Here is a 14,246-nt window from a genome sequence, read left to right on the forward strand (position 1 = left end):
AGCGGTCAAGCTGTAAATGGTTAAAATAATAATTTAGAAAGCGCTTTAATATTTTTTAACCAAACCATAAAAATCTATAAATGATCTCAATGTAACAAATAAGAATATTCAAGGTGAAATCTCTAACATGCTTATAGCGCCACCTTGTGGCCGTCCGATGCCGTCTGTCCCGCGTTACCAGGTGGGCATTAAATTTAACCCTAAATTTTAGATCAGATCTCAACGTCTCTAACCTTCAACCAAAGGAACTTCTGGATCTGTCGTCACTAAATAAAATTTCATAGAAATTCCTGAAAAAAAGAATGCCAAAGAATCTGGGGTGTTGGGCAATTTTGGTGGCTTCGAGTAGAAGGTCCATCACAACCTGATGAAGGTCCCATGAGAGGCTAAGCCATTTACAAAATTAGAGCCCCCTGTCCTTCACAGTGAGGAGGGGTGGTATTTGCCCCAATGTGACAGAGGTTTGGGGGGGGGGACAAAACTATTCTAGGAAGAATTTGACCAAAAATAGTGAAACTGGAACTAAAACAAAGGGTAGTCTTCTTCTTCTTTAGATGCCAACCTGAGGCTTCCTGAGAAGGACCAGAGACATAAAATATACAGTTTTTAATTCTGCTTTTTATAAAAGTATTTTCTCAATGTAAGTATGGAGTCTCCAAGCCACCTGAAGAAGAGACCTCAGAGGTCCTGAAAGCTTACGTGGTGTTACCTCTTTTTTTTATGTTGGATGTGAACTCTTGCAGCAGGTGGAGAAGACGGTGGAACATCTTTACGCGGAGGTGAACTCATTGCTGGACTCTCTATCAGGGGCTTCCTGGGCCTTGCCGGTTATGCCCGGGGCCACTGCCTTGGATATATTCGAGGAGGGTAAGTACGCTTAGTGTTGATGTAAGTCGGGTATCTTGGGGCAAGTGGATCTATGAGGTCTACCATTGTGGGACCTCAAGTCCCATCAGCCATGTCTTGGGCCTTCATGCCTTAAAGGCACAGAGCACCTTCTAATGCAGCGCATCTAGGCTGGGCTGAGCCGGCACGACCTCGACGGGGCGGTTGAGGGGAGGAAGGACACCAAGAGGGACATCTGCCCCTGGTTTTGCAGCAGGGCAACTGCTACCCCCGTGGACAGGATACTTCACGGATTGTACCAAAAACAACATAAATAGGAGGATCTTTAATATATTAATGCGTTCCATTGTACAACGCTGCAGAATATGATGGCGCTATATAAAATAATACGCTTTCAGACGGACTAAATCATCTTTTTTTTTTTCCCTCTTTCAGATCCAAGATAAAGATGGTTTCTCGTATTCTCTGGATTGGACGACCCCCCCTCTCCCCCCGTAGATCACATGTATTTTTCTTTTCTGATTTATTGTGCACTTTTTTTTTGACAGAAGTTTTATATTAATAAACCGAAAAGGCTGTTTTATTCTGCAATTTGCACGTTGCGTTTAGGAAAAGCAGCGTCAGTACCCAAAGTGGCCAGAAGGGGGGGGGGGGAGCTCCCAATCGGACATGTATTAATAGAGCTCCAGCAGACTTCGTAGCGCTGTTACTTCTCTAGCTTCTTCCACCGGTAATCTCAAATTACATTATTTTGTTAAAAAATGGTTAAAAAAAATAAAATAATTTTCATGAAACCCCCCTATCTGGGGTCACCTAGGGTCAAATGGGCTGAAACTGGGTGACTTCATCGGCCTACGGCTCCTGAATCTAAGACGAGACCAACGACTGATTAAGGTCTGAGTCTTTACAGCAGGATGAAACGGGCGACTAGACGGGGGCCATCTGGGGGCCAATCTGCCGGCGGGTTCTAGGTTTCTAACACAGAGCACCACAGATTATACTAATGTTTTTGGAGGATGCATCCATGTGGTGCATCTTTACAACACAAGAAAGTGTTGGGGGGGGCTCTAAACCCCCCCCAACACACACACAAATTTGGAAAGGGAATTTAAAGAAATATCAAAATTGTGCCCAATTACCTTAAAAATTACTCTATGGAAACATGAAACAATTCTCGATTCCAGGATTCCAAAAATTATTTTACTTCTTCATTTTGAAATATGCAGTAATATTAAAAATTATGTAAAAAAAAAAAACCACAATTCTGGTGGAAACAATATAAATTTTATTTAGGAAATGTTATACAAAGACTTTTGTGGACAAAAAAAAATTAAATGAAATAATTCCAGAATTCTTTATAATAATTGAACATTATTTAGGGGTGTGGTTAGAGGTGTGGCTATGTTGACCCTAACCACGCCTCTAACCACACCCCTAAAATAAAGTGAAAAAAAGACGATATGTGACGTTTAACCCCAAAGTATCTCAAGCTACTTCTTATTAAAAATAAAAATAATTAAAACAAAATGTAAAAACATTGCCCCCTAGATAAATGCTTATATTTCAGACGAAATGTGTGTTGAGAAAATATTCCAGCAAATAAGTGATTTCATTCGTTGCAACAGAATCCAGCAGAACGACTGCGTAACATTCACAATAATAAAAAGTTAGTAACACGTCTTAAAAAAAAAATTAAACAAAAACAGGCAGAACATTCATAACAATGTAAAAGAAATTGTATTTTCAACACAAACTTGAGAACAGGTGCGCATGAGAGTGTTTTTTTGTGTATATACAAAGCCTGTCTACTGCCCAAACCTAACATTAAAGAGATATTGCACCGAGAGAGAAAAAAAAATAAAAAAAAAAACGCAGGTAAGAAAATTTGGTGGCCATCGAAAAAGATGGCGGCCCAACTGGCGTGACTAGGTTTAGTCATTTCCTCCACAGAGCTTCAGCAGAGTTTTCCTGTAGTCTCCGGACGTGTCCCCCTGTAATGAAAATACAGTTAGTTAACCAATGGCTTATGTCCTAAACGCCCACGAACCACTCGATTATTCAAAAAGAAGGGAGACATGTTGGTCAACGGTGAGCCAACATCATCATGTTCAACTGGACTCCTCAAGAGGAGGCGAGGAGACCAAGAACTAGTAAAGCTGACCAACTCTACTTCTAACTCACTAATGATAAGCATCTCACCAGCGCTCAACGGCAACTCAGCAACCTTTTGGGGCAACTCAAGACTCGAAATTCCACACCCAACAGCAATGAAGGTTAGACCACTCAAGTTGAAGCTTGAGAAGATCAAAGAGTTGAGTTGGGTCGTGGTCCAGTTGGAAGACGGGTTGACTTTGGCTACGTAAAAGCCAACGTTAGACAAATACTTTCTCTTTGAAGAGGTCTTTGGCCTGTAATGGTAGCCTTCTTGACTTAAATATGGGCATGGTTGCTGGCAAGTTGGTCATAGACCTCCGAGGTCAGGGTTTGCCCCATGGCAGTCCAAATCCCACCAACTAACTAACGAGCGAAATAGAATTTGGAAGGTTTTTTTCCAAGCCCCAAAACAACCAAGAGATGCTGGAGATACGCGGCCACTGACTCTCTTAAAGGTCATTCCTTACCGTGATGTCCGTGTACAGGGATTTGCCATAGAGCCTCTTGTACTCCAAGCGGATGTCCAGCAGGTCCACCTCACTGCGGGACACCATGATGCGGATAAGAGTCTTGTCTTTTGTCCCGGCGCCCTATAAAATAGAAGAATTTCAAAGTTCATGATCCTTGACATAGTTTAGGAGTGCATCCTACCCCCTGAGAGGTATCCGTCCCCAACTCACCTTCATTGCTTTGTGGAGACGCTCGGCGAAGAACGCGGGAGTGTTTTTAAGGCACTTTACTAGAAAAAGAAAAGAAAAAAAAATATTCAGTCTACATAATATCTTGGTAAGTTTGGGAAATTTTGGGTTACATAATGAAAAACAACCATTCAAACCGGTAAGATGATGAGGTCTACAAAAGAAATAATTTTTTTATTTTTTTTTCAAAAAAAGGCAGAAAAGTAACAAAATCAACACAATTATTTAAAAAAAAAAATCTTTCCCGTCCTGACCAAAAAAGGAAATCTGATTTTATATATTTGTTTTGTATGTTATATAAATACAGAACATTTATATTAAGAAAATACAAAAACTATTTTTTTTTTATTTAATGATATGTAATAAATAATGATTTCTTTAAGATAAATTAAGAAAAGCCCCAGCAGATTACTTGTTACTTGCTGGATAATCAGAGGGATTTTGCATTTAGGGTCTATGTTTTACGAGACCTCGATTTTTACGGTCAGAGAAGTTGTGATTTTTTATTTATTTATTTATTATTATTTTTTTTTAAAAAGGTAAGGAATTTTCTCAACCAGACCTCAAAATATCCTTTTGATACAAAGAATGTCCACAATACGGCACAAAAACGCACACAGTGACCAGGTCAGATGGTTCCGATGAGGTCAACCAAGAAGGACCCATTGAGATAACATGTTTGCCGATAACAAAGACATATTAAATAGCAAACAATTCCCCAAAATAAACTAAAGGGCATGCCAAAAACAAACAAAACACCACACCGGACGCCCCATGCATGGTAAGAATGGACAGAGACGTAGAATGGAACGTTGTAGGACCATTAAACGGAAACTTGGTGGAATTAGTGATCTATCGATTACCAGATGTCTTCTTCTGATGGCATAAAAGAAACCGCGCCAAGAGGGGGGAAAAAAAATATTATTGTTAGAAGTTGGGTCAATAGTGTGAGGTCTAAATCAAATGTTCCACAATGTATAGAAGGATAGGAACAGGTCAAGAACCTGGTAGGACCAGGTTGCGGTGATCAGAGAGACCATTTTCACGGCTGGGCAGGTGACACGGACAACCAAGATGGCTATTAAAAACGAGGCATGGATCTGCTGAGAAGACCCAACATGGTATGACCACGACGGAGGTTTGGACAGAAAGCGTCACAAAATAAAAAAATTAAGATCTCTCCAATCAACCCAAAAATAAAATAAGTCACCGAGATTTTGGGGGGGATTTTATTGGTTTCGGCAAATTTCCCCAAGCCTACAAAGGGCTGATCGTTCCTTGAAGTACTCACCCACGGCAAGCATTCCTCTCTCCAAGTCGCCGGACATTTCCCGACAGATGCTTTTCTCGAGGTCCCGTTTGCACATTCTCTGGTATTCAGAAAACACTGGGGTGGGAAAAAAAAAAGAAACCCCAAGCCACATAAGACTGTATGTTTGATCCAAATAATACCTTTAAAGAAATTCCAGGCTCCTAGGGCAGGATTACAATGTATTTGTTAAGTGGCGCAAACAGTACAACGCTTCACGTTACCTGCATGAAGATGGGTCCTGCTGCGGGAGCACAGAATGGCGTTGAATTTGGATTCATCTGTCCCCAGGCGATTTTCTCCAGCTGCGTACAGCTCCTGCACAACACATGCATTAAAAATAATAATAATAATAATAATAATAATATTCATAGCTGGAAAGCATGGTGGCCACAGATTGGAATTGCATGGTCATCGTGGCTCCTACAAAGAGTCTGTTTCTACACAGATCATCCATGGTTGGGTGTTATAAAGGACTTGGATTCACAGCTCTGGTATGTTGATACCCATCAGGGCTGCCTTCTCTTTATCACCTGAGCTTCTCAAACTAAAGTGTGTCACCCAAAGGAGGACTTCTCCCCGATGCATGCTGGGAGGTCTTCTTCTCACTCACCTGTACATCACGTTGAACGAGGGTCATGTCCACGTTGGCGCTCTCATCCCGGTTTCCCTGTGAGAATCGTAGATATGGGTAAATTAGTCTATTAGCGCATTTCCATTTTCAGAAACAATTATTTAAAAAGAAATTAAAAAATAAAAAGATTCCAAAGCCCCCCCCTCCCAAAAAAAAAAAAATCAATCTTCTCCAGAAATGCTAGAGAAGTGGTCTTCTTGAGTTTGGCCACACAATTTGGAGAGTGCAAAATCCCCGGGTTCTTCTCACATTTATCCATTGGGCAAAAAAAAATATTAAGGTGTCCTACCCCCTGAGGCCAATCGGAGAATTTCTGTGTCCGATGGCCAATGTAGACTTCTTGAAGACATACCAAACCGAAGCTCGAAAGCGAGTGGGAAAAGGAAAGGAACTTACCTGAGACAGAGAAATCAACAGCCTTTGGAAGTGTCCAGAGGTATCACTCTTAATCGCTTGCTCCAAGGTCTTCTTAAACTCTACAGGGCAAGCAACATTTTTAATACGGAGACCATATTGAGAAGGACTTTGATCAAACCATTGGACATGAAAAGATCTGAGCGTTAAATTTATTGATAAAACATACCTGTTTTGAACAATCGGTTTATTTCTTGTATTTCTGCGTTGGTTCGAGAAGCCAAGATCTCGATGAGACATTCTTCATCTGTGCCAGCTCCCTGCGTCAAAAAAGTAAGATTTGGCCTTAAAAGATTGTTGGATATGCTTTAATATTGATGGGTTTGGGGCTTAAAACTCCAATAGGTTTGACTGTTTAGCTGCATATCAGAGAATATTCTCGGCCAATGAAAAGGTAGCTAGCATTCAAAACTTGGTCAATGGGGGCCTGGCTCGGTGGTCAACGGGCACCTGAGTTGGTGCATACTCACCTTAATGGCGTCATGGATTTCCTGAACATCGTATAAACATGGTGGTTTCATCATCGCAAGGATTGTCTTCTCAAAGTTTCCGGACAGTTCAGACTTTAAATCCTTGATTAAGTCCTAGTTAAAAAACGTATAAAAATAATACAGAATTAAACTTATAGAAGGAAACCGAGGGTCTTTAAATTACTCAACACTCAACACTTAAACATGATTTCCTCCAGAAGATCCTAGATAGTCCAAGAAGGCCCTCTTCCCTTTGGATTAGTTTAGAACAGCCTTCTTCTAACCAAGACCTCGTCTATGGTTTTGCATCATGGCAGAGATAGCAGATCCTACTCTACAAAATGTCACTTAATTTAGATAGAGTTGAGGTTGATGCCTTCTAATGGCAGACTAGATGGGTCAAATGGTTCTCATCCGCCATCAAAGCCTATTCTTCTACGAGGACAACATATTTTAGGTCACATAATCTCTCGGGACCTTTGTGCTCTCAGATGGATCAACTCAACAGGACCGGTCTACAGGTCATCGCTGCCTTGTTCTTACCTTTCCATAGGCGGTTTTGAAGGACAGGCTGATTTGTTGCCTCTGTTTGCTGGAGCGGCTGCCCAGACATTCAATAATAGCTTGTTCATCCGTTCCTGGGGTAAAAATGCCAGAAATGGAATTTTTTTTAAAATTCTCATTTTATATTATTCTTAAATTTTACGTAGGGACGGCGATACGGGAAAATGTAATTTAAAAAAAAACAAAACAAAAAAAAAAAAACACCTTACCAAATCCTTTCATCGCTTTCCTTAGTACTTCTGCATCTCTTAGTGGATCAAAGTTTGGCGCATCTACAATCGTACCCCTTTTGCCAACCTAAACAAAATTTAGTTTGTTAGATGAATTATCCATATTTTAATATTTTATTCCATTTTTTTAGTGTGTTAAAAAAAAAATAAAAAAATCTAAAAACACATCCAAAAAAATCTTTAAACCTTACACCAAAGAGCGATATAAAATTTCTAGCGACATGATGTGGAAAATGTATTTTTTGGACCAACGATGGTAGCGGAGATGGTCACTGATCAGAAGGAACTCTAGGCAAAATTGGAATATAAGAGATCAGGACCCTCAAAAGAGCTCCACTATGCTCAAAGTTGAGCTTTCTTGGGGGTTCCTCAAGTTTCTTTTTCAAAGACCCACCGTTGAAAAATGATGGACTAACAACGGCTTAGTTGTCATGGAAAATGCACGGGGAGGGTTTAGCTGTTGAAACACAAAATCCCAAATTGAAATGTCCCCACGTTACCATCACTGGAGGAATGGTAGGCATCCCTGAAGACGGTGCCCCTGGAGTTGGGTAGGATGGCATGGAAGGGTTCACTGCTTGGCCTGGAGGATAGTTTGGCATGGGTTGCTGGCCTGGATAGTTCATCGGAGGCTGTCCAGGCATTGGCATGGGTGGTTGACCAGGAGTCGGCATGGGTGGTTGACCAGGAGTCGGCATGGGTTGACCTGGTAGTGGGGCTCCTGGGTATCCAGGGTTATATCCCGGCATTCCTTGTTGTTGGCCTCCACCTGGAGGAGGGTACATTCCATAGGGAGTGCCTTGAGGCTGCCCAGGCTGTTGTGGGGCTCCATATCCACCCCCGACAGGTGGATACCCACCACTGCCACCCGGTGGATACCCACCACTGCCACCCGGTGGATACCCACCACTGCCACCCGGTGGATACCCACCACTGCCACCCGGTGGATACATTCCTTGTTGCGGGTTCATCCCTCCGAATCCAGCCGGGAAAGTTGGCCCAGGCTTGAGAAATCAAAATAAAGAAGAAAAAAATTGTAATTTCATCATTGTTTTCGGAAAAAAAAATTAAATCCTTACAACAATATTAATTGGCCCTAAATTATAAAAACTAGCGGGCAAATTGCGGACCGACAAAAAACATTATACCGGATCTCCTCCAAATACGATTGGGGAAAACTAAAGTTTTTATTTGTTGTTGTTTTTTGTTTTTTTTAACAAACTCTTCCCCCTTGCCCCCCAAAAAATAATTCCTGGTACCCCTTGGCATTCTCCTCCGGTGAGAATTCCCTTCCAACTGCTCTTACCGTGAACTGCTGGGCGTTGAACTGCTGGGCGAAGCCTGCCACGTCCAGGCCAATTGGCGGTGGGTTCCCAGGCGCCCCCCACGGGTTATTACCTGGGGGATATATAACAGAATACAGCAATTATCAACTCGCTAAACAAGAGGGTGGAGTACGGCATTTACCAAAAGTACCGCATTCCGGCGAAAACCACAAAATATCAGAATTAGAACCAAAAGTAGGATTTACCGGTCGGAACAGGGGGGAAGCCGCTCATCGGGGGATATCCTGGATAATTCATGGTTTAACGGAGATGCACAAGTTACCGCGCGTCCTGAAAATGATAAACAGAGACGTTACATCAGAATTCCGGGGGGATTGCGATATATAGTTACGCTGCATGTATGAACGGTTTAAACCAGGAAGACCCCGCAAGAGTCTATTTAGATAGACCACTTAGAAGGCATTTCTATACACACTATGGGGGCTTTTAGGGCTGTAGAACCCTGCGATACCCTCAAACATTCTGACCTCCTAGAAAAGAGGGGCATCGGGGGAGGAGAGAGGGACTAGACAAGCTGAACAGGGAGACTCAGCAGGTATATATTTCCATGGATTTCCGTACAGCTATCACGGCTCCACATAAGCTTCCTGGCTTTGTTTCTGGAGAGGTAATAACAGCGAGAGTGCAGAGCGTGAATCGGAGGGACGCCTCCCCTTGGGCAGCGATCGGCGCAGAGGTTCGCTCCCACTCACACGGGAACCTGGCCGATAATCAAATATGCATTACCTGGCCAACCCAGCAACAATCAACACACGGGATCTGCTCAGCATCTCATGGATGTACCTGGGAACTGGTAGGGTTTGTCCCCGGCCTCAAGGTTCTTACCCCAAGTCTCAGGGTGAATGGGCAGATTCTCCACATCATAGAGTTTGTGTGACGGGAGTAATAAAGGGTTAATACTTAGGGAGTCTCAGGAGGGTAAGCAAATGCTTACATGTAGCGGTAGGTAGGATTGGCTCTGGAGCAACCAGGGGCTACAAGGATGATGACAAGAGGCTTCTCAACCTTATATGTTCACCAAGTGGCATCTCTAAGAGGGCCTTCAAGTACCCAAGAACCTACATAAATTACAGGGGCAATAAGGCAAACCAAAAAACCCCACAACCCAAGGAATTTAATGTCCATGTGCCTTGAGAGGTCCAGAGTGACAGGGGGGAAAAAAAAATTCTAGTGTACTGGACCAGCCCCGTCTCAGAACGTGGCACGTTATGTCCGAGTTGGGTGAAGAAACTTCTAAAGATCTTCTAATAAGCAAAGGAGGTCCTTAGTACCAGATTCTTAAGGTTCATTCACTATTGACCTCTGCCCTACAGTAACCCAATGAAGAACGATGGTCTACAAACTACGTCTGCAGAAGACACCTCAAAAACTTAAGGGGAACCTTCAACAAGGTGGCCTGGGCAAGGTTTTTATCCATCTATACAATTTATATGGTCCAGAAGACTCAACCCCAACTTGAAACGTTGATGGAACATCTCCAGAAGACTCAACCTCCCACCCTCGAAAGGTTGATGGAACATCTCCAGAAGGCTCAACCCCAACATGAAATGTTGAAGGAACTTTCCAAGCGCTTCCGTTAGCAATCGGAAGACAGATAGTGGAGTGGCTTCTCATATTGTAACATTGTCTGTAATTATGGGCGTGGAGATAAACAAATAATCCGTATTTAAAGGTTAAGGTGCGGAGCTCTACGAAGGGGGCGGAGGAGGCAATTAGGGACTTTAGACTGCAGTCTCTGTAGATACACAGATAAGAGTCACTGTCTCTTTGAAAGAAATGCCAGTCCTAGCTCAGCATACCTGCCAAGTGTCTCTGTTTGGACTGTCCAGTCCCTCTTTCCTCCCCCGATGCCCCCTCTTTTCCAGGAGGTCGGAATGTTTGCTGGGTATGAGGGGATCGCAGGGTTCTACAGCCCTAAAAGCCCCGATAATGTGTATAGAAACAGCAGGGAAGGGGTTAATGAATTAAACGGTGTCAGTGCTGTCTAAATATAGATCAAATTCAAAGCATGATTTACTCCAAGGGACAGCTGGTATCTTAGTAACACGCAGATAACACGTCATGCAAAAAAACAAATACACGCTAAAGAGCCAGCCCTGCAGAACATGGAACAAACATAGAATCTGCCAGCAGATCGGCCCCATCCGGCCCCTCTGGTCCGCCCGTTTCTCCTTAATCAGTCGTCAGTCTCGTTTTAGATTCAGGAGCCATATGCCTACCCCATGCATGTTTTAGGCTGTACCACCTCTGCTGGATGGCTGTTCCAGTTATCCACCACCCTCTCAGTAACAACCGGGGGGAAAAAACCCAAAACCTCTCTCAATGGCTATTTGAAGTATTTTTTCATTATTATTATTTATTGTTTTATATATAGCACCACCATATTCCGTAGCGCTGTACAACGAGCGTCTCCGATATCGCCCCGGCTTGTGTTGTTACCATAAGCAAGGGTAACTGTTGCATAATAAACACCGCCACGCTACGGCCCGTAACATTCAGGAACTCGGTAGATCCTTCTGAACCCGACCGGGAAGCCCAGCTGAGTTGGTATTCAAAACAAACCTATAATTCCTGTTCAAAAAAAAAAAAAAAAAAAAAAGTCCCCTCGCTGTATTAGCCTATACCACTTCTGCCGGGAGGCAGTTCCCGTTATCTACCACCCTCTTCATAAAACTAAAAAGTTTGATTGGGGTTAGCGGCGGGACGTTTTGCGTTACTTTCCCTTTAAGAGAGATTCCCGCGGCTGCTAACAAGCTGTTTTTTTTTTTTTTGAAGCGGGGGATGGGAGGCATTTCTTCAGAAGATTAACCCCGCCCCTCGGCAGAGAGAAAGTAACAGCGGAATTCTCTAAGACGAGACGGTTAGCACAGAGGTAACATCCCCCCCACACACACAAAAAAAGGGGCAAACGGTTGTATAGAACGTGAATATTGTGGAAATGCGGGAAAAAAAAATATAAAAATGTAAAAAAAAATCTCCAAAATTATAAAACGGCGCAACTTTAAAAAAAAAAAAATATATATATATATATATATATATTTATACTTAATATTCTGTTAAAATATAATAATAATTGAAAACGTGTTAGAATCAAATAAAAAAGAAAAAAAATATATATTTTTTTTTAAAAGAGTGGAAAAAAACAATAACTAGTTATATATATATATTTTTATTTTTTTTGTCGAGTGTTAATATGTTAGAATTAAATATACATTTTTAAAGATTTTTTTTTTTTTTAAATAAAGTGAGTGAGCTTTAAATAAAAAAAAAATTATAATAAAAATAAATAAAAGTGGAAATGTGTTAAAATGAGATAAATATTTTTTAAGTGAGTAGAATTTACCAGAGAAAAAAATAAAAAAATGACATGGGTTTTCAGGCCCGGCGTGCGCATGCATGCCTTAAAGCGACACTCCTATGTAAATTGGGCAGGAGCCCCCCCTTTTCTGGTCTGGATTGGTAGAGCCGGAAAGACTGGAATTTACAAATTAACAGAAAGTGCGGTAATCTTCTTCATTAACCCTTTCTGCTCTAAGAAGAAACTCAAAAAAAAGCAATTACCGAGGACTGGGGAAAAAAATTTAGGGAAATTTTTTTTTTTTTAACAAGGAATACAAATTTTACAACTGATTAAATTCAGAATTTTTGGAGTTTTTTAATTGAAAGAAAGGAAAACCGGTCAAATTCTGAGTACTAAGGAGTAAAACCCAGAATTCCTTCTCCGTTTACCATGCAGGCCTGGTTGGGATCCTCCTACGGGCCCAAACAGGAAGTTGTACCCAACTTCCTGTTCTGTCCCCGCAATGCACTGCGGAGGGGCCTCTAGCACCGGGTCCCTCCGTAGCGCTATTATCACAGATACCTCAGGGCGAGGCAGGCGTCTAAACCATAAGCCCCCCCGAGACGCTTCAAATATTAACCCTTTAATAACCCGTCGCCCAGTACTGACCCCCCCTAATGTGTTACCCCAATGGCTCTAGTACCGGTCGTCATGGAAACCATTATTTAAAGAAGCATTTAATGGAGTCACCTGCATTCAAGCGGGGATATCAACCATAACATACTGGGGGGGTGGGGGCAAAAGCACCAATAGGGGGTAACAGAGGGGGAGGGACTTATATTAATTAATTAAATAATTGGGCGAATGAATAGCGTTACGAGAATCCGGAATTAACTGGAAATCTCGTTTTCTGTATATTTTTCACATCATTTTTTTATGGCTTCGGAAAAAGAGGCGCCACACGGTAAATAAATCATTGAGGAGCGTTATTGAATGTTACCATGGTAACCAGCGCCATATTAATCCCCCCCCATATATCATAGAGCTAGATTGTAAGCTCCTCGCCTTCCCATTCTGCCAGTCTAAATGGTGATGTAATCGACTACTTGTTTGGACCCTTTGTACGGAGCCACGGGGTGCGACGGCGCTATATAAGCGAATAAATGACGCAAGTTTAACCCTTTGCTAACCCCAGAAGGTTAACGGCTCACGGGGAGGGGGGTCATGAAGAGGAATATTCATGGATAGCATGAGGTTATACTAAAAAAAAAGTCTTGGTTGCTATGGTGATTGCACAAAAATTGCAGGAGTAGTACCTGGTATTCACCCGGCTCCTCCGCCAGCTGACAGCGCAGGGGGTAGCTGTCATTAAGGGGTATAATGGACCCTCTGTCAGCGCCCCGGCCTGGGCTATATTTAGAGGAATAACCGGCAAGGGAGGGTCTCTGCCTGGAATGACCTTCCTCTCGGGGAGGAAAAAATACTCGGATGAGGTCACAATGCTACCATTTTACAGCTCGGCTCCTCCCAGCATGCCCCGCTACATAAACTATTTACATACGAGGGCCACGGAGGTGCGTATACAGGTACTCCCTTCACTGGATTAGCCTCTACCACTTCTGCTGGGACGCTGCTCCACTCATCCACCACCCTACGACCTTTCGAACAGACAGAGCGCAAGTTTGTTGCCGGTATCTGTTCTAGTGGAAATATAAGATTGTTGGACGATACACACCAGGGGGGGGTATTAAGTCATCGCCAAAATAAAAAAGTCGCGCCCCCCCCCAATAGTTTTGTGATAGTTTTACCCCCTTTGCCTGATTGGGTTAAGCATTCACACAAAAAAATGACAGACAGACCAAAAACTCAGGACTGTGTCCGAAACACAGGACAGCGGGCAGTTTTTAGAGTTCCAAGACCGCCCAATAGCGAAGAACACAAGCTTTCCACATGACGCATGAAAGCCAAACATTAGGGGTTTATTCACTAAACTGGGACGTGAGAGGGGGTAGTTATTGGGAATTTCTAACCCCGGGGGGGGAATAGGGCTGCCTCTGCATAACGTGTATTAGAAGCAAATGCTCTGACTCAACGCTTAGTGAATAAACCCCGCCGTGACGTGCATAGAGCGGTGTGCCAGGTAACATATACCCCCCCCCAGATTGACCCCCCCACAGGGTCAGTTTACAAAAAGTTACCCCACTTTGGAAGGAAAAGTTACAGTAATTAGCGACAAATTGCAACATTTCCGCAACTGCCTGCAAACGCCCTCCCACCCGTTAACGAGGCCGTTTTAAATCT

The 14,246-nt window shown here is 42.7% G+C and overlaps 1 protein-coding gene across 2 annotated transcripts; it reads right to left on the bottom strand.

Moving 5' to 3' along the window:
* Positions 1-2,777: 2,777 nt before the first annotated feature.
* Positions 2,778-8,902, bottom strand: LOC149278198 (annexin A11-like). 2 transcript variants are annotated; one of them, XM_089502203.1, is made up of 15 exons: positions 8,851-8,902; positions 8,626-8,717; positions 8,247-8,323; positions 7,826-8,180; positions 7,299-7,386; positions 7,069-7,163; positions 6,526-6,639; positions 6,225-6,315; positions 6,038-6,117; positions 5,621-5,677; positions 5,232-5,325; positions 4,990-5,085; positions 3,681-3,739; positions 3,468-3,590; positions 2,778-2,837 (listed from the first exon to the last, which is right to left on the bottom strand). In XM_089502203.1, the coding sequence occupies exons 1-15, from the start codon at positions 8,900-8,902 to the stop codon at positions 2,778-2,780; spliced, it is 1,533 nt and encodes a 510-aa protein (XP_089358329.1). The 2 variants fall into 2 exon arrangements, with proteins under 2 accessions (XP_089358329.1, XP_089358330.1); XM_089502204.1 differs by lacking the exons at positions 8,247-8,323; positions 8,626-8,717; positions 8,851-8,902 and having other exon boundaries at positions 7,820-8,107.
* Positions 8,903-14,246: the final 5,344 nt, after the last annotated feature.

Source organism: Sceloporus occidentalis, unplaced genomic scaffold (assembly GCF_023333645.1).
Source record: "Sceloporus occidentalis isolate IW3139 unplaced genomic scaffold, rSceOcc1.0.p SCAF_198, whole genome shotgun sequence".
In the NCBI taxonomy this organism is placed as follows: Eukaryota; Metazoa; Chordata; class Lepidosauria; order Squamata; family Phrynosomatidae; genus Sceloporus; species Sceloporus occidentalis.

What these genes read in the sequence shown, in the direction of transcription:
- LOC149278198 (XM_089502203.1), bottom strand. Translation starts at nt 8,902, where the DNA reads ATGAATTATCCAGGATATCCCCCGATGAGCGGCTTCCCCCCTGTTCCG. An exon ending in TCAAAACCGCCTATGGAAAG is followed by an intron (nt 6,640 to 7,068) that starts GTAAGAACAAGG and finishes TTTTTTAACTAG; the next exon opens with GACTTAATCAAGGATTTAAA. An exon ending in AAACCGATTGTTCAAAACAG is followed by an intron (nt 6,118 to 6,224) that starts GTATGTTTTATC and finishes CTTGCCCTGTAG; the next exon opens with AGTTTAAGAAGACCTTGGAG.